This window comes from Mollisia scopiformis (assembly GCF_001500285.1).
Source record: "Mollisia scopiformis unplaced genomic scaffold LY89scaffold_3, whole genome shotgun sequence".
Taxonomy (NCBI): domain Eukaryota; kingdom Fungi; phylum Ascomycota; class Leotiomycetes; order Helotiales; family Mollisiaceae; genus Mollisia; species Mollisia scopiformis.
Genome location: NW_017263583.1, coordinates 643056 through 661519, shown reverse-complemented (window position 1 = coordinate 661519; position 18464 = coordinate 643056). Strand labels below are relative to the sequence as shown.

Below are 18464 nucleotides of genomic sequence, written 5' to 3'. Positions count from 1 at the left end.
ATCAATATGCAGATTCGAGGGGGAAAATATGCAAGCAAATTTTTCAGTCTCAATTTCGAGATCGGAAGTGGACTTGAGGAATGTTTCCTGCACAAAGACGCCCCTTCTTCTTTTCCTTTTTTTCTTTTCTTTTTATTAGATATGAATGAGAGTTTCTTCAAAGGGCTTTGATATTACACTAGTATCCTGCATAGGATACGTCGTCTTATGGCAAAATGTTGCTGAGAAATGCATCACGTGTGGTAAGCCGTCAACCGCAAGTCATATACATTACTGTTGTTACTTCTTCTCTTTCTTATCAAAGCTACCTAAAATACACTTTCCTTACAGTCTCTTATTATTTTCTGTTGTTCTCAATTGCTTTTCTCCAAGATCATTCTCCAAGCGGAAAGATGTCTTTGTGCGATAACGATTAGCCATGTATCTCATGTACGTCATTATGAAACTCTCTCTCTCTCCATGACCACGAATTTCTTTCGACACGATGCGCATTCATTCTACGAAGTAGCAATTATAAATACGGAATCAAGTCTGATTCCTAGCTTCCGATCCTAAGCTGAAAACATCAGCAGCTGATTGCTTCTTCGCACGAGACACTGCTGCAAGGAAGTCTCCGAGGCGGAAGATATTGGACCGCTCGTCGCATACAAGAACGAGAAATGTGCATCAAACCACCCTCTTCTCACCCCACACACTTCTCTCTTCCCAACTTTTCAACAATCTAAATTTCGAATATGACGACCAAGATCCCAGCAACGATGAGAGCATTGGCTCTGAGCCATCATTGCAATCCCTCCGAGTATAACGTGGCTACGCTCCCAGTCCCTCAAATCACACAACCCGATGAGCTACTCATTCGAGTCCACGCCGCATCCGTCAACCCTATCGACGTCAAGCTCGCTTCTGGGTTCGTCTCTCCGCTCTCTGCAGACTCCTCACATCTAACCGCCCTCTCACAGACTCGGCAAACTCCTAGGAGGAGCAAAGTCAGTACCCCTCATCCCCCAAAGCTCCACACTAACAAACACGCCAGATTCCCCTACACAATGGGCTACGACCTCGCCGGCGTCGTAGCAGCCGTCGGCTCACCCACCTCTCGCTTCAAGCCTGGCGATGAAGTCTACTCCCGCATCAATGAACGGTACCGCGGCTCCATTGCAGAGTACGCACTCTCGACCGTCTCCGAGACGGCGCTGAAGCCCACCTCTCTCTCCTTCGCAGAAGCAGCTGCTGTCCCGCTGGCGGGCCTGACCGCCTTACAGGCGCTCGATATCGGACAGCGGGAGATAGAAGGTGGGTTGGAAGGGAAGGAGGTCTTTATACCAGCTGGTCTTGGGGGGACGGGTAGTTTTGCGGTACAATTGGCGAAGGGAGTTTTTGGAGCAAAAACCACCACGACGCTAAGTACGGGAAAGATCCCGACGATTAAAGCGACGATGGGGAATAGGGGCCCGGATGTGATTGTTGATTATACGAAAGAGAATGTAGTGAAGTCTATTGGGAAGGGGAAGGTAGACTTCATGTTCGATACGATGGGGCAGACGGTGCCGGCGCTGAGCGCGATGAAGAAGGGCGGCTTGATCGTGAGTATCAGCACGGTGCCGAACGGGAGCGCGTTTAAGAAGAAGAATACGGGGATGCCGGGGTGGTTGGTTGTAGCGCTGAATGTGTTTGATTGGGTGTTGAGGATGTGGACGCGGGTTTGGGGGGTGCGGTATCAGTATCTGGTTATGGAGGGGAATGCGAGGGATTTGGAGAGGATGAAGGGGTGGGTTGAGGAGGGGAAGGTGATGCCGATTGTGGGGGCGAGGGCTAAGTTGAGTAATATCGAGGATGTGAGGAATGGGTGTCAACAGATTCTTGAGGGTAAGGGAGGGATTGGGAAGTTTGTTATCGAGATTGATTAGGGTTTGCTTTGAGGTGAGCTTTCTTGTGAGATAGATGTAAGTGTGGAACGATATAACGACAGATATATACCTCGAACTCAAGAATAGGCTATTCAACTGTACTCGATTGTCACCCGTAATCTTGTGTACTTTAGTTTCAAATGTCTGAACTCTGAGAGCAAAAAGCAACGGCTGATCTAAAAGGCTGACTTAAACTGTCGCTCTTCAGACATCGACCGTATGGTGCATCTCAAGTCGCAACTGCTTAGCCGGTGACGACTCAACTCTTCCAATCTTCGCACATTCAAGCTTCCCAAGATTTCTGTCCAAGGACAACCAAATAGAAACCAAAACTGCAGCACAGCTGTTTGAAGGCCTCCGAAATACCAAAGCAAGATGTAACTAGACTTACAAAAGAATTTACTTACCTGCCCTTCTAATTCCAGCCCATCCAAGCCTCAAACTGACCATCCAAAGAAAAAGCCTTACCGCAAGGCAAACCGCCAGCCCTACGGCTACCCGCATCCTCGTGATCCTTCCATTCCACAAAAACGTGGTTCCCTACGATCCAGCCCTCTCAATTGCCCTCGGGAATGCAGGTCCAGAACAACGCCGAAAGACGCAAGGTTCCCGATTAGATATCGAATAGGCGTTAAGATTGGGGAAATGTTATCGTTTTTCAGCTCATCGAGCCTTCCAAATTCTTCTCTCGGGAAAGCTGACTGTGTTTTGTTATGTAGGACACCGGGTTCGTGGTACAGTACATACCTTGCTGGCGGTCAAATTGAGGGGTAGTGCTTCCGAAGACTCGGGTTTTTGCCTTATTTTTTTTCTTCTTGAGAGGAGGAGGAGGAGGAGGATTCGTCATACTTTTCTATTTCGTTTCTAGGTGTGTTCCATCGGGTACACAGCTGTGGTGAAATTATACGATGGCGGGGCACAGATGAGAGATGAAGATCGTAATCAAGATACGAGCAGCAGACCAGCACGTGTAAAATACCCGCCTGTCCAGACCAGTCCAGAAGAAGCAGAACCATCATTCCATTCCTGCGGTTGCTCTGCGACGTTTTTGTTTGGGAACAAACAATTTATCTGAAAACCTTGGTATCCAGTGTGTTGGTTTGTTTACCGCGCGAGGAATTCAGGCAAGAGGTACAAACTTGATTTTCTGTTTCCTGAGGTGTGCCCTGGGAGGGATTGTTTGGTGTGACGGGACGATGATTTCATTGTGCCTGATGGTCTGCATAATTTCGGAGGACCGCGGTAGTGCATGGTAGTGCATGTGCATTAATTTAGAACCCGCGAATGAAAGCGCGGTGCCTGGTTTCTAGTCAGGGGAACGCGGATGAGCCCGTCCAAGTTATAGTGTGGCATCGTGGATCCTGTAGGATTGAATCGAACTAACTACAGACGCCGTTTCAGAGCGTCAACACAACTGTTGTCTTTGATGTTGTGCTGTTCGTTGCGGTGAGGAGGATGTTTGACAGTCGTTGTACAACATGATTTTATTCTTGGAAGTGCTGTGCTCCAAATTCCTTCTCAGCTTCTGTAATCGGGCAGACCCCTCTATCCGGAGAAGAGAGAGCCTGGGCAAGTTGGAAATCAGCGGATGATTCGCAGCCAGCACGGGTGGCTTGAATTGAAAGGAAGACTTCCAACCAACCCAACATCGAAGCCGGCACTGCTTCTCAGTCCCGAATTCAAGAGGTGCACAGCAATAGATGCGCCTCTCGGTTTGGAGGTACAAACACTGCAGCCATTTGAAGGGGGGCGAGTGCATTCGCGATGTTGTGGTATGTTGGCAACAATATATTGATAATTCCAAACACTCCCTTCCTCGAGTCCATTCCATTTTCCTGTGACAGCTGCCGCCAACTTTGATGAGTATTACGTCTTTCACCCCTAAGAAATTTCTTCCTTTGGGTTTCTTTGTCCATTCGAGCCTGGAGACCTCGACGACGACCAGGAGAAGCGCCAGCAAATCTCCCTTCCTGCGTCAACTTGTCCACCCCGCCATGACCACTGGACGGCCCAAGGAGGATATACCAGACCAGAAGTCCATGAGAGCAAATTGCTGCTGACGACACCAACTCCCCACCGATCACGATAGCTTCACCTGCTGGGCTGAACACTGTCGACTTTTCGGCATCCTTGTGCTCGATTCATCACGGTTCAAGCGAACTCCATCATTTCGAGCCACGGTCTGATCTCCGAACGGCCTCGCGCTCAGGGCTTTTTAAAATTTCTGGCGGTCGTCACAGACTGATCGCGGCCAGTCAGGTTGACCGGCATTGAGTGGAGTAAGTGGTTACGTGCTTGCAATCTCTGAGAGAGATTGGCGTTGAACCGAAATGAGTTCTAACATGGTGTTTCTAGTTTCCCGCTGCGGACGCTCATCCACCGCACCGCACAGTGCACACCAGAAATCACCTGTGGCAGTGTGGCTTTGCCCTTCTCCAGACTCTGCTGCATGTCAAAAGCAAAGAGAGACTTAACAGAGTGGTAGAAATTGCTCGCTCAATCTGACTTAGTTTGACACCAACCGCCAACGTGCAGCCAGCGCATCAGACAGACTGACTGACTGACTGACTACCTGGACATCATTATTCTGTGCATGCTGCTGGGACTCTGGACGGACACTGACCATCGTTCGTCTGATCATCGCCTCTTCATCTCATCTCATCTCCCAGTCGCAGCAGCCGAGAACAGCCCCCTTTTTACCCCAAGGTATTTTTACAAGCTTCGTGTTGGCCCTCCGACTGCGACGTTCCAGGTCTGAGAAGGGGCACTGAAGTCAGAAAACGGGGCATCAAAGAAAAACAGCATTCATTGCACGGCACCGCACTTACGAACGTCGTTGTTGTCAGTACAGCAGAAACAACATTATTCCCCGAAAGGTCTAGACCAGACCAAGTGAGCAATATCTTGTTGGAGTCTTGGAGAGAACAACACCAAGAATTGGAAGAATTGGAAGAATTGGAGCAGCACTTCCGCTCTCGTGCAAACACGCACTGGCACCTTGACGTTGGCCGGCATTGGACCAAGTGGTGACTCTGGTCGTGGCATTGTGAGAGTGGTGGCAGAGAGGAAGCGTGGCGGAGGAGTGGCGAGAGTGGCTCCGCGTGGATCGTGTTCTTGTTCTGTTCCTGGATCTCAGCAGGGATTTGCGGTGGGCGTGTCGAATCACCACCGTCTGGTCCCCCGTCGCCAAATTTCTGTTCCTGACCCAGTAAATTCAGACCAAGCTTCAGTCGTCCCAACTGCCCCCCTGGCTAGCCGCAGTCCCCCCGGCAGCAACGAATCAAGACCCCCCGCTAGCCGCATTTAGCCACAGCCGAACACTGCCAATCTCCTTCACCCTTTCTTTCTCGTGCAGGCGACGACGACCCGAACTACTGCTGTTTCCACCCTCCGCTCGTTTGGTTTGTTCTACCCACCTTCGTCCGACCATTTCATCAAGATCTGAACCCCATCTCTGAAAGGCTCTTTTCTTCTTTCCTACAAGCATTCCCACCCAACTCTGAGAGTTTCGACTCTCTACCACATTCCTTTGGAACAGCGCCGTCACTCGATCGTTAACTGCACAACACCAACACACCAGAACAAATTCCCCGTCCCACCCTCCTCAATTACCTACCAAACCTACGAACCTTTCCTCGAGCCCTCCTGATCCTTTCGAAAGGCGTCCGGTCGCAAGTCAATGTATGTTTTTTTTTTCCCCTTCCATCAAAATAAACAGTTCATCTTCAATCGCGTCTCGCGTCTTCATCACTTCGATTTCGCAGCTCGATATCGATCGGAGTCATTTACAAGACTCAACCTCGTCGCGACAGTCATCTCATCTCAGATCGAGCGCTAATAAAAACCAATTCACAGTTCTCCGACCGCGACGAACAGCTTTCAAGGCTTGCGAATACATTCGATATATCAATACAGGCGATCTTAATCGTCGGCACGTCTCCGAGAGGCATACAGTCTTTAAGTACATAAATCACGAATCCGCTTCTTCACAATGAAGTTCCACCAAGTTGTGCTCCTCGGCGCAGCTACTCTGGCCGTCGCCCAGCCACACAATCATGTCCACCGTCACCCTGCCCGACACGGTTCCCCTCTTGACCGTCGCGACGATGCAGTAACTACAACCACGGTTCCCGGTCCCATCGTTACTGTGTACCAACTTGAAGGTGTCGATATCCCATGGTCTGAGGTCGAGGAAGGACTTGCCGATGGAAAGTATGTCCTGGTTGGCGACGTGATCTCTACCGTCATGCCAGCTTCAACCACTTCTAGCTCCTCCACTTCCACTTCCACCATCAGCATCAGCTCGTCCTCCGTCGAGCAGGCGCAATTCATTGAGCAGAAGTCAAGCACCAGCACTACCCCAACTTCAACCTATGTTGCACCAACTACCTCTACCACCCCAACTCCCACACCTACTCCCACTACAACCAGCACTACCCCAGAAGCTGCCCCAGCCAGCAGCACGGCCAGCTCCAGCTCATCTTCCGGCTCTTCAAGCGGTTCTGGAGTCACTGCAACCTTCCCCAGCGGTGAACTGGACTGTTCTGAATTCCCCTCTGCCTATGGTGCCGTTGCTGCCGATTGGCTTGGACTTGGAGGATGGACCGGTGTTCAATTGGTACCTGGGTTTGAAGGTCTTGCAGCCGCTGCCATCAGCTACATCGAAACTGCAATCTCGGGCAGTGACAACGCTTGTGTTGCTGATTCCTTCTGCTCCTATGCCTGCCCTGCCGGTTACCAAAAGTCACAATGGCCTTCGGCGCAAGGAAGCACTGGACAATCCATTGGCGGTCTTTACTGCAACAGTAATGGCAAGTTGGAGCTTTCTCGCCCCTCTTACACCACCCTCTGCCAGGAAGGAGCCGGAGGTGTCAATGTCCAGAACACCCTCTCTACCAACGTCGCTATCTGCCGTACTGATTATCCTGGCACTGAGTCGGAGACCGTCGCTTTGAACGTTGCTGCTGGAGACACCCAACCCATCTGCAACCCAGATGCCAGCACTTACTACACGTGGGAGGGCTCTGCCACCTCTGCCCAATATTACATCAACCCTTCAGGTAATGGCATCTCAACCGCCTGCAAATGGGGAACCTCAGGAACAGACCTGGGCAATTGGGCACCTGTTAACATGGGAGTCGGAAAGAGCATCGCTGGTGAAACCTTCATCTCGCTCTTCCAGAACGCTCCAACAAACCCAAGTGGTACCCTCGACTTCAACATCAAGATCACTGGCGGTGTTAGCGGCGACTGTGAATACAAGAACGGAAAGTATTATACTAATAACGTCGAGACCGGCACGGGATGCACAGTAAGTTTGAAAACTCCCGAGGCTCTTGCACACATACTGATCTGCTATAGGTATCGGTCACGGGTGAAGCACTCTTCGTCTTTTCTTAGACGCGCAAAGCCTGTATTTTCCTTGGCGTCTTCCTTTTAGTCCATACATTGACCGCTCGTGCGCCTTATTGGATGCGAGCCATGACCGTTACTTGTTTTCCTCATAACTTCGAAGCACTTCTTGCAACATTTGGCCTCTGAACTACTCGCGAATGTCGGAAGGATTGTCGAAATTAATCAACCCGAAATGGACACCCCTATCTCGCCTTCTGGTTCCTCGACGTCTTCGAAAATCTTCTCTCCTTTGTTTCCATGTCGTTAATGTTTGTTCATCAATTGTATGCTGGGTGGGCGGGCGTGTGTCGCAGACAACGTGCCTTTGATTGTGGATAGTTGGGGCGAATTTCATGATGCTTTGCAAAAAGGCACGCGGTGTTCTGAGCGGATGAATGATCTTTGAGCGGAGGTGCCGGATTCCTCTGAGCGGACAGTACCTTGGTTAGCTTGGCTTTGCTTTCCCAACATCTCCTATTACATCGGAAGGGGTATGTCCTGGTGGTAACTCCTTGCTGATGTTCTCCATTCCTACGGCCTTTCCCAAGCCGCTGGCACTACTTGCATACATATTTGGTGTTCTGCTCTTAGAGTCTTTCTATAGAGCAAACATCAAACGTGGAGGGTGGAATTGCTTGTGGCTGGGCTACAGGATATGGATCCTTATGGTCTGTATCGATTCGGTAGTTGTAGTGGACAGGAAAGGAAAAAGACGTTCGATCTGTTGCACCAAACCAGCCTTCTGTTTCTCTCCATCTCTGCGACGCGGTCTAGGTCTGACTTCAGTTTGTACCAGATACCTACTTTTTCTTTCTCTTCCCCTTGTGATTTGCATTACGAGCATAGCGATTTGAGTTCACTTCAATTCAATTCGACTTTTGTACATAATATTGCGCGTTGTTAAATCATGAGACATGTCAAAGATAGCGCCTGTCTTGTGATTCGGGTGAAGTGATCGCAGCTCTCTGCAACTGAAGTGACCTGTGTGCATCTTGTGAGAGAGATGGTGATAGATGAAGGAGAAAGGAAGGACAGCTAGCAGGTAGCCTACTCGACCACATTCACAAGCCAAGAAGGCTACTGACTCATTTCGTTCTCTAATCTAGGACTTCTAACCTGCACCCCACCATCTTCATGCATATAACGTGCGATTCCACCACCGGCACAGACCCGACGATATTTACTTGAGCTTGCAATTGTTAAACGAAAAAGTACCTGAGCTTATTGTACCTTCAATTGCATCAAACATAAATCCCATCAATTCCTAAATATAGGTACATTTTGGTTTCAAAAGCTAGCTGTTGTCCCACTGAAGCTACCCCACCAAAACACATTCTTCCCGTCCCGCACCTCGCAGCACCTCACATTATCGCCCGCGTTCCGCCGTCCCTCCCTCGGCAACTCCCCAACGAACGAACGAAGGATAAAAGCCAAGCAAGCACGTCTTGTGATCTGCAGATTGCGATACGTTTGTTCCTTCCAATGATACCTGCATCGTCCCATATTTCTTTGGCGCGGGGTACATACATGTATTGACGATGGCTACTTCAGCCTCTGTCGAGGCACAACCAGAGGGAACGGAGAACAAGCTGAGAAATACGACGAGCAGGGAGAGGAAAACATCGAGACAGGAGCGTTTGGATCAGATTTTCGATACGGCGAGAGCGAGGAAGTTGAAATTGGATCAGGATCAAGGTTCGGGGGGTCTGCGAGAACAAGGAGAGGAAGACGATCCGTTATCTGGGTCTGGATGTGGATCTGCGAGCTCGGCGAAGATGGATACGGCAGCGGCAGCAGACAACAGCAGTAGTGCGGATGAAGAGACGTTTGTTTTTCGTCAGCGAAGTGGAGGGGAGACGATGAATTACCAGAGCACGGCTGTGCAGCCGAGACCAGCGTTAAGGAAGGAGGGGAGCAGTAGGAATAACCATCCGAGCACGACGGCGATTAGGAGGAGGGGAAGGACGCACGATCCGAGGACGGAGGGCGAGCATGACGATGAGGATGAGCGGGAGAGTTGGTGGGTGCGGACGTTGAGTAATTATGGGAGTTTGGAGTTGGAGAATAAGGGGAGTGTTGCGAGGGATCATTTGGCGCTTGGTGAGTGTCGTCTCTCCTCTACCTCTACACAAAGGAAGCTTGATATTTCAAATGCTAACAAGAATTTCCTACAGAACGTACATTTCTCGCCTGGCTCCGAACTTCCCTCGCTTTTGCATCAATTGGGATAGCGATCACCCAACTCTTCCGTCTAAACACGACAGCGGCGTCGAACGGCGGAGACGATCCGTATAAACACCTAAGGCAGATGGGTAAACCGCTGGGGGCCACGTTCCTGGCGATCAGTATCGTGATGCTGGGCGTGGGCTTCCATCGGTATTTCGAGAGCCAGTATTGGATTATCCGTGGCAAGTTTCCGGCGAGTCGGGGGAGCGTGGCGTTGGTTGCTGCCATTACGTTTGCGTTGAGCGTGACGAGTTTGGTGATTGTTATTGTGGTTGAGCCCGGGCAGTTTGAGAGGAAATAGTGGAGGGGGGAGATGGAGGAGGTTGTGGTAATTTGTTTGTATAGTGAGGTTTGTAATGGGCTTGTGCATGGTTGAAATTGTAGCATAGCATGGCTGGATTGGGAGCGTGATATATTTGGGCTTGATCATGAGCTGCACATAATTTGGTTTTCAACAGGAAAACTGTATTGAATATATGAATTCCGACTTGCAATGGGTATATCTCACCCAGACTTGAGCTTTAATCCTACCAAACCGAAAGGAGAACCTACAATTACTCACATTGAATGACCATCAGTTTGAACGTACTTTTCAGATGAGAGTAGACGTTAAAATGCGACCAGTAATCTCGATCCGAAGGTAAGGCGTTAGTCCAGTATTTAGTGTACCGGACCGTCGTCATCGATTCCTTGCTGCTTGGACCATTCCATTTCCTTCCGTCGTCTACATACATTAGACTCTGCTTGTTATTATTGACCCTGGTCTCCATTTTCTTGATATCTATTTTTCTGTTAAAATCTCTCACTATGCAGCCGCGAGATATGCCAGGTGCATCTCACGAGACTTCGCCGCTGTTGCAAGACCGGGAGAATGGTCACGATGGGAGGAAGGTTAGTGTTGTGTCGACATTTTTCACGGGGAGAGGGTTCTGATTGTTGTATGTAGCTGGTTGAACTTTCGAAGGAGGATGATTCTCATCCGAGGACTTGGGGGAAGGGGAAGAAGCTGGCCAATATTGCGGTCATTGGGAGCATGAGCAGTGAGTTCACCTGTCCAAGCTCCCATTCACAAGAGAGGATCTAACAAAAGGCAAGTTCTCAGTCCGTTAGCTTCGAGCATGTTTACGCCGGGTATCAAGAAGATTGCCGATTCGTTGGATGCTACGGAAACGGGTGTGATTGCGTGCCAAACGGGGTTTGTTATTATGCTGGGCATCGGTCCGTTGATCCTGGCGCCTCTTTCGGAGACGTTTGGGAGGAAGGTTCTTTATCTGTCGTGCTTTACGGTTTTTACGCTGTTGCAAATTCCTACGGCGTTGGCGAAGACATTGCCGGTTCTTGTCACTTTAAGGACTATTGCTGGGTTCTTTGGGAGTGAGTTGTGTTCCTTGGGCAATATTTGGTATTGTGTTGATCGGTGATATAGGTGTTGGGATTGCAAATGGTGGAGGGACTATAAGTGATATGTACGATCCGGGTGAAAGAGCTAACATATTTGGATGGTAGATCGACCTCAACCCCTTGCAAGCCAACAGTAATTAATTCTCATATCTTTAGGTATCTCCTTGGTCCTCTCCTCGGTCCTTCGCTGGGCCCTCTTCTAGGAAGTGTCATACTTCAAAACATGGATTGGCCTTGGCTGTTCTGGATCGTACTCATAATATGCAGCGTTTCAGTCATTGGAGGATTTCTCTTCCTAAGAGAAACGTATGTCCCAGTCTTGCTCTCAGAACGCAAGAAACACCTCGAAAGATCAGAGGGCGGAAGCTATTATTTCGAAGGCGAAGATGATCGTTCTCTTAGCGAAAAGCTAGTTCAAGCCGTTCAAAGACCAATCCGGATCCTGTTCACGCAGCCAATCGTGTTGACTATGGCCAGCTACCAAGCTCTTCTGTTTGCTATTACGTATAGTCTTTACACGCAGTTCGAATCGATCTATGGCGAGGGCTACGGCTTCGATACCTTACAGGTTGGATTCGTGTACCTTGCGCCGGGCATGGGTTTCCTTGTGGCAGTCTGGTTCTTGGTTCCTCGCATTGGGGCCGTCTACAATTCGCTCACCAAGAAGCATAATGGGAAAAGCAAACCAGAGTACAGGTTACCCATTGCCAACATCGGCGCAGTACTGATCCCCATCTCGCTGTTCTGGTTTGCATGGACAGTAGAATACCATGTTCACGTAAGCACTTTCTTCCCATCTTACCTTCCCACTTCTTCGCTCACTCACATGTTTAAAATATAGTGGGCCGTGACCATCCTACCGACGTTCTTCTATGGCATCGGACAGGTGGCGATCTTCAACTCGGTGCAGAATTACTACATAGACAGTTTCGAGAAGTATGCTGCTAGTGCTATTGCAGCGGGAGCTCTGTTCCGAAGCGTGATTGGGGGTATTGTTCCTTTGTTTACGGGTGCGCTGATTGAGAAGCTGGGTGTTGGGTGGGGGATGAGTGTTTTTGGGTTTGTTAGTGTCTTACTTGCGCCGAGTCCGTTGCTGTTTTGGTATTATGGAGAGTGGTTGAGGGAGAGGTTTGCTATTAGTTTGTGACTAATTTAGGTTGTTAGAGAGAAGATATAGAAATAGATGCTCAGTCTAGAGGATAGGGCTAGTAGAGTCTAGATGAGGCATAATGTTCATAATCATGGCCTTTAGATTAAACATCTAAATTATTGGTCTTGGAGAAGAACATTGTGCAGCTTGTTGCACGGAAGAGTGACAGATTGGAATGATACCAGGCTTGGATGTGTAGACTTATGGTCACGAAGAGTAATTTCGTCTTGAACAAAATTTCATTCAAGCTCTATCTAGCAAAGTACAAATGTGCGCGATGCACCCTCTCACGCCTGCATACCGCAGACTTTTTTGAAAACGCCAAGTAAATGCTCAATGCTAAATCCAAACCCATGATTACGCTGTAGTTATAAAACCTCTATCCCAGAACTCCTCGCTATGCATGCCAGTCCCACACTTTTATGCTCCAAAAAAAGAAAACCAACTCAGTTGTACCAATCAGCAGCTTGTCGGCCCTTGATCTTGTATGCTGTCACGGTGGCAGTTGGCTTTGGTGACGCCGTGTACATAGTCCACGAAGAAACCGGGCTGGAAGAAGACTTGCTGACACCAGTACTCATGACCATGGTGGTCTTGCTGCTACCGCCTGTAGAGAGAGAGATGGCTGAGCTTGTAACCTTGCTTCCTCCAGTCGACAACGGGATGCTGCTCGTAGAGTTGGATTTGGATGTCGCAGTCGCGGTTGCGGTAGCCATGCTCAAGAATGCGGGGAATTTGCCAGCAGGGTTGACACCAAGAACCATGCCTGCGTGGCAATGGCTGACCTTGACGGTTTGGGCGCAGTAGAACCAGAGCGGGGTGGAGACTGTGACCTCGAAATCACGGAAGATGACACCAGTGTGGTTGAGCTTGTTGACTTGGTTGAAGCCGGTGTTGAAGCCGCCAGCGAGAGGAGAGCAGGGGGCGGCGAAGGTAGATTGGGTTACGGTGTGGTTGGTGGAGTTGAAGTCGAAGTGAATGATGTCTCCGATTGCGGCGTTGAGCTGGTTTGGTCCATAGATCAGGTCTCCGTTGGCTCCCACGATAACATTGTGTGTTGTTCTTGAGGACAATGAGGAGGTAGTGCTGCTGACTGGTGGTGGCGGGATGCTGGTTGAGTGTGTGCCTTGGGAGTTTGTTGTGATGCTGTGGGTAGAGAGCGTGGTAGACATAGATGTCCATTGCTGGTTGTTTCCTCCGCAATTAGTGACAGTAGAAGTAACAGTCACTGTTTGGTAGACCGTCGTTGGGTCGGGGTCTGTGCAAGTGACTGCTACCTCTACGTCGACTTCTTCGACATGGGTACTGGCAGAGGCAAGGGCGAAAAGAGAGACGAGGGCGGCAACGTTGGAGAACTTCATGATGATAGAAATAGTAAAGATTGTGTATAACGATTTGGTAGTTGAAATGAAGTGAGTATAGAAAGATCTGCTGAGAAGAAAGATCTAACGATTGTGACAAGGAAATGAACAGATAGGAAAGATAACAAAGGAAATTCCTGAAGTGAGAATATTGTATGAGATGGTGAGATATGGGATTCATGGTGATGGCAACATCGATTACTTTATATCCGTTTGCTCGTGTTGATTACAATACATCGGGCGCCGGTTCTTGCTCAGAGCTTGAGTTGCCGGCCGCCGTCATCCACAATTGGCAATTGGTAAAGCGTCGGTGAGGCTGAGTCTGCCACTGAAATCATCGGAACAATAGAGAAAAAGTAACGTTGCTGACTGGCTTTCAAACGCCTCGTAGTGGCGGCCGCGCATAACGCGCCTGCTGCACATGATTGGCAGCGAGGTTCAGGTGAAAAGTGTGGCACTGGGATGCAAGCGGAAATCCAAATAAAGTTTGCGGGTATGGACAATCCGAAGGGCTCAGCCTACGAGGCTGCATTCGCTTGAGCCGTGACGCTGTCAGCACTCACGCCTCATACGGTCTTCACCGTTCTGTGGCGACCTGAGGACTACTTGATTTGTTGTCGCTCGCCCGCCTATCCAGTCAGAATGAGATGAGACCCCAATAAAGGAATAAAAGAAAAGTTAAGATACGATGAAGTGGCCGAGTTTTTCTCCGCAGCCTCCCGCGTGGCTAGTGAACACGGAATGTATACTGGACGAGAAGTCTCCAGCTGGTTCAGATACCACATGCTCGTACAATTGACTTTTTCTTTGAAGCCTCCACAACTTGAAGCCAAGCGACATTGGACTTAAAATATGACAAGAAGTTCGTCCTAGTGGTAGGATCTCAGCTTGAGAAGCGGCATTCGAGGCTCCGAGGATGCTGGAACAACAAGGTCTTTCTTGGATCGAGAACCATGCTGTAGGAGCAAATATGGTCCTTCCGATAATCAACTTTCTGCAATGCCAGCATCAGTGTGTCATGCAGAACAAAATAGAGAGGTTCAATCGTGAACTACAAAGCAGATGAACCGGTTTTCTTTCGATACTGCGCAGTTGCCGACGTTGAGACCCCGTGAATTGAATGCGCTTGAAGTTCTGAGAGATTCCGGGCTTCAGCTTCAATCAAAAATGGTGCATAATGCCAGAGACATTTGACCGACGCGACGGCATTCGACTTACCACCGTCAGCATTCTTGTTGGACACTGAGACTAACATGATTGTTTCGATTTCTAATGCTTGTTCGGAAATTCGCATTCTGATCGCTTGAGATAATGGGTGTCGTGCAGGTGAGACGTCGGAAGTGGATATACAGAATCGCTAGATCCGATCATCAACCACCACGATCTTTAGATGTTCAGTTTGCTCCGAACTGCGAAGCTCAACATGGTGTGATAAATAGCAAGCTCGCCTTCTGTTGCATTAGGCACAGTTCTTAGAATCATTTCTCATCCCATAGAGTCCTTTTCCAACACCATGACGGCACCTAAGCACCTCCAGATCGGTGTGTTCTTTCCTAAGTCTGTTCAACTGCTGGACCTTTCTCCCATTGACCTTTTGGCGATGATGAGTCCGGAGTATTTATGCGCTTGCCAACTCCCTGAGCCTCTTATCGCCCTTGGGATTCCTTCCACGATCCACTACATCTCGGTTCCAGAGAATGGAGGTCACGTCGAGTTGACGGCCAGCGCAATATTGAAAGTGTCCAAGACTATCGATGACCCGGAGGTCCAGGCTGGTAAATTGGACATAATTTTAGTTCCTGGTCCTGATCCAGCGTCAATATTCGAAGAGCCAGCTCTCGAATTCCTCCGGAGTCATGCATACTGGAAAAGTGCGGAAGGGAAAGCAGTGGACATTTTAAGTGTCTGCACAGGAGCTATCCTCTTAGGGCAGTCCGGAATCTTGAAGGGAAAGAAAGCCAGCGGCCCAAGAGCTTTGGTACCTAAGATGAGAAAAACGTTTCCTGAAGTAGACTGGAATGACAACAAGCGGTGGGTACATGATGGAAATATCTGGTCTAGTGGTGAGTTTGTGGATTTAGGCCGTCTGTGATGCTCAGTTCATATTTGGTACTAACAATAACGAAGGAGGAATTACTAACGGCCAAGAGATGGTCGCCTTCTACATGAGGGAGAAGTTCCCAGGACCAGCAACAGAAGCGGCTATCGACATGGCAGGAGTTGGGGACAAGGGAGTGGACTACACGAAGGGCAAGACCTCGACCACACTGTGGTGGTTGTGGCAGATTTTAAAGGCAGTGATGATTGGAAGAAGCAAGCAAAAGGAAATTTGAGTTCAGCTCCATTGAGTTGGTCATAGAATAGTGTTTGTAACGAAAAGTGCAAGCTCCAGGCTCCTGGTGCCTCAGAAGATCAAATTGAGACCCCTGTCGTGTAACCACGTGACTGTTGAATGGGGGACCGATTAGCTATCTTAGCGCCCTTCGAGAAAAAAAAAATGATTCTAAAGCTCGATCTCGTTTCCAGAAAGACTTCCTACTCCACCGCTCTTTTTCCTCATTCAGACTCAACGCAAGCTCTGCTGCTCAGTCTGTATCTCATTACGTGGGCCCTCATAGATTAAGATACTTCATTGTAACCAATCTTGCGCCAGAAAAGAACGTGTCTGTAAATCTATCAAGATGCCTCTTCTACCTGGTAAGTAGTAGCACACAGCATGAAGTCGCCGCACTCAAATTGAATACATACTTACTTGAAATAGTTGCCCTTTATGGGCTTGAAGTCCCTTGCGGTGATATCTTGGTTCCAGCTGTGCCAGACTTTCCCGCCACTGTATGTCAATTTCCATTTATCTTCTGCGCCCCGCCTCACGGTGGGTGGGAACTCGACTACAATCGGCGCAACATCATTCCAGTCGTGATACTGATAATGTATTATACAGTTCCGTATTACGATGGCTGCCATCGATCCTACCGAGCCTGCTCAGCTTCAAGAAGGTGCCAATGGTTCGACCATCCCCCGCGCTACCTTGAAGATCATCCGTCCACCTCAAGGGTCCGAGGATGACGACGAAGACGAAGAGTACATGCGTGCACTCCTAGCCGACAGTGATTCAGATGAGGATGATGACGAGGAGGAGTCTGACGAGGAAGAGACAAATGGTGGCCCAAGTGACCCAAGCAAGTCAAAGAAGGCTAAGAAGGCGGCTGCTCTGCAACAATTGATGGAGTCGCTTGGCCAAGACTCTGACGAGGAGATGGGAGATGCGCCTAACGGTACCAAGGTCGCTAAGAAAGGCAAGGCCAAGGCTAGCAGCGATGATGAAGAAGATAGCGAGGAGGAGAGTGAAGAGGATGAGAATGAAGATGTGGAGGTGGACGAATTTGTTCTCTGCACTCTTGATCCCGAGAAGGTAGGTCAAAGTATGCAACCTCTGGTGTACATCTACTAAATAGTCGCTAGCATTACCAACAACCTCTTGACATTACCATTGCTGAGAACGAGCGAGTTTTCTTCAAGGTCACTGGTACCAACACCATCTATCTCACTGGCAACTATGTCATTCCTGACGACAATGGCCACAACCATCGTCATGAGGTCTACGATTCCGACTCCGATGATGAGGACGATGAGGACTATGACTTGTCTCCCGATGAGGACGAGCTTGAGCTTGAGATGGATGACGACGAGAGCGATGACTTGGACACACTCGAGAATCCCCGTATCACCGAGGTTGACTCTGAAGACGAGGAGGCCCCCAAGCTTGTTACCAAGTCTGAGAAGAAGGGCAAGAACAAGCGCTCTGCTGACGAGATCGATGAAGGTACTTCTCTCGACGATATCATGGCCAAATCCTTGAAGCCTGAAACCGAGGAAGAGCCTAAGCTCAGCAAGAAGCAATTGAAGAAGCTGAAGAAGAACAATGGCGAAGCCGCTCCAGCGAAGACTGAAGAGACCAAGAAGGAGGATACCAAGGACAGCAAGGCTGACAAGAAAGTTCAGTTCGCAAAGAACCTAGAGCAAGGCCCAACTGGATCTGCTGAGAAGGCAAAGAGCACTGATACTGCTAAGGCCAGTGCAGCCAAGCCTGCCACAGGTGTCAAGGTCGTTCAGGGTGTCAAGATTGATGACAAGAAGCTCGGATCTGGACCAGCTTGCAAAAACGGCCAGAGAGTTGGCTTGCGTTACATTGGCAAGCTTGAGGCCGGCAAAGTCTTCGACTGTAAGTGTTCTTCTCACTCTCTTTTATACGACTGCTAATTTTCGTGTAGCCAACAAGAAGGGCAAGCCCTTTTCCTTCAAGGTCGGCGGAGGTGAAGTCATCCAGGGAATGGACATCGGCATTGTTGGTATGCAAGTTGGTGGTGAACGAAGAATTACCATTCCAGCCAAGCTCGCATACGGCAACAAGTCACAACCTGACATCCCTTCCAACAGCACCCTTATCTTCGACCTGAAGTTGCTTGAGATCAAGTAAAGCTTGTTACTGTTCTTTTCACGACAATTTCTACGATTGACCGTTGGATGTTTATGATATCATGAGGCACGAGCATTGCTTGTCGACTCCTCTCCACTGTACAATTTTCGATACACCTCTCATGCAGCCATTGTGCTGCTTAATTTCTTACGGCGTGTCGTATTTCCTTTACGCATCAATGCTGTCTTTCATGAGTCTCCGACCTACGCGGCTCTGTAGTGAATGTCTTGCGGGACGGAACACAGAAATTGCGAAAAGGGATGAGGAGATTTACATAGCATAGCAGGCGCATCTTAAAAGTTACTTGCACATTGTCTCTTATCCTACTTTTAGGGCAAGTTTGTTAATTTAGTCAGCCAATGAAAAAACTCCTTTGGGGCCATAGTTCCTGCCGTGAAGCTGTGTGAAAGTGATATTGAGTCGCACCTTCCCCCTTGCTCGCATCTCTAGGATGTGGTGGAGCTCGACCCTCGATGTTTGTTTCTTTCTTCACAGCAACTGCAGCAACTTCATCGTTGCTGGCAATATTGTTTTTGGTATTCATATTT

The 18464-nt window shown here is 49.1% G+C and overlaps 7 protein-coding genes across 7 annotated transcripts; 6 read left to right on the top strand and 1 right to left on the bottom strand.

The window, feature by feature from the left end:
- Nucleotides 1-307: 307 nt before the first annotated feature.
- LY89DRAFT_607072 (GroES-like protein) lies at nucleotides 308-1895 on the top strand (the record flags this gene model as incomplete). The annotated part of the gene is made up of 2 exons (XM_018210442.1): nucleotides 308-911; nucleotides 1011-1895. Coding segments are annotated over exons 1-2 (1062 nt in total), but the record flags the coding sequence as incomplete, so codon positions are not given.
- Nucleotides 1896-5898: 4003 nt separating this feature from the next.
- Nucleotides 5899-7307, top strand: LY89DRAFT_664283 (SUN-domain-containing protein; the record flags this gene model as incomplete). The annotated part of the gene is made up of 2 exons (XM_018212757.1): nucleotides 5899-7218; nucleotides 7269-7307. 2 exons carry the CDS (start codon nucleotides 5899-5901, stop codon nucleotides 7305-7307), a joined length of 1359 nt encoding a protein of 452 aa, XP_018076821.1.
- A 1532-nt stretch (nucleotides 7308-8839) lies between these two features.
- LY89DRAFT_664282 (uncharacterized protein) lies at nucleotides 8840-9828 on the top strand (the record flags this gene model as incomplete). Its single annotated transcript, XM_018212756.1, has 2 exons — nucleotides 8840-9401; nucleotides 9476-9828. The coding sequence occupies 2 exons, from the start codon at nucleotides 8840-8842 to the stop codon at nucleotides 9826-9828; spliced, it is 915 nt and encodes a 304-aa protein (XP_018076820.1).
- A 431-nt stretch (nucleotides 9829-10259) lies between these two features.
- Nucleotides 10260-12075, top strand: LY89DRAFT_636527 (MFS general substrate transporter; the record flags this gene model as incomplete). The annotated part of the gene is made up of 6 exons (XM_018211492.1): nucleotides 10260-10418; nucleotides 10474-10567; nucleotides 10623-10901; nucleotides 10954-11029; nucleotides 11085-11706; nucleotides 11770-12075. Exons 1-6 carry the CDS (start codon nucleotides 10335-10337, stop codon nucleotides 12073-12075), a joined length of 1461 nt encoding a protein of 486 aa, XP_018076819.1. The 5' UTR covers nucleotides 10260-10334.
- A 746-nt stretch (nucleotides 12076-12821) lies between these two features.
- On the bottom strand, nucleotides 12822-13112 carry LY89DRAFT_538652 (uncharacterized protein; the record flags this gene model as incomplete). Its single annotated transcript, XM_018208131.1, has 1 exon — nucleotides 12822-13112. A coding segment is annotated over one exon (291 nt), but the record flags the coding sequence as incomplete, so codon positions are not given.
- Nucleotides 13113-14670: 1558 nt separating this feature from the next.
- On the top strand, nucleotides 14671-15766 carry LY89DRAFT_607065 (PfpI endopeptidase-like protein; the record flags this gene model as incomplete). The annotated part of the gene is made up of 2 exons (XM_018210441.1): nucleotides 14671-15502; nucleotides 15567-15766. Coding segments are annotated over exons 1-2 (750 nt in total), but the record flags the coding sequence as incomplete, so codon positions are not given.
- Nucleotides 15767-15964: 198 nt separating this feature from the next.
- On the top strand, nucleotides 15965-18295 carry LY89DRAFT_607061 (uncharacterized protein). The gene is made up of 5 exons (XM_018210440.1): nucleotides 15965-16136; nucleotides 16201-16271; nucleotides 16381-16851; nucleotides 16902-17661; nucleotides 17711-18295. The coding sequence occupies exons 1-5, from the start codon at nucleotides 16121-16123 to the stop codon at nucleotides 17914-17916; spliced, it is 1524 nt and encodes a 507-aa protein (XP_018076816.1). The 5' UTR covers nucleotides 15965-16120; the 3' UTR covers nucleotides 17917-18295.
- The last annotated feature ends 169 nt before the right edge of the window (nucleotides 18296-18464 follow it).

Coding starts and splice junctions, on each gene's coding strand:
- LY89DRAFT_607061 (XM_018210440.1), top strand. Junction 16,272..16,380: donor TGCCAGACTTTCCCGCCACT/GTATGTCAATTT, acceptor TGTATTATACAG/TTCCGTATTACGATGGCTGC. Junction 16,852..16,901: donor GCACTCTTGATCCCGAGAAG/GTAGGTCAAAGT, acceptor AATAGTCGCTAG/CATTACCAACAACCTCTTGA.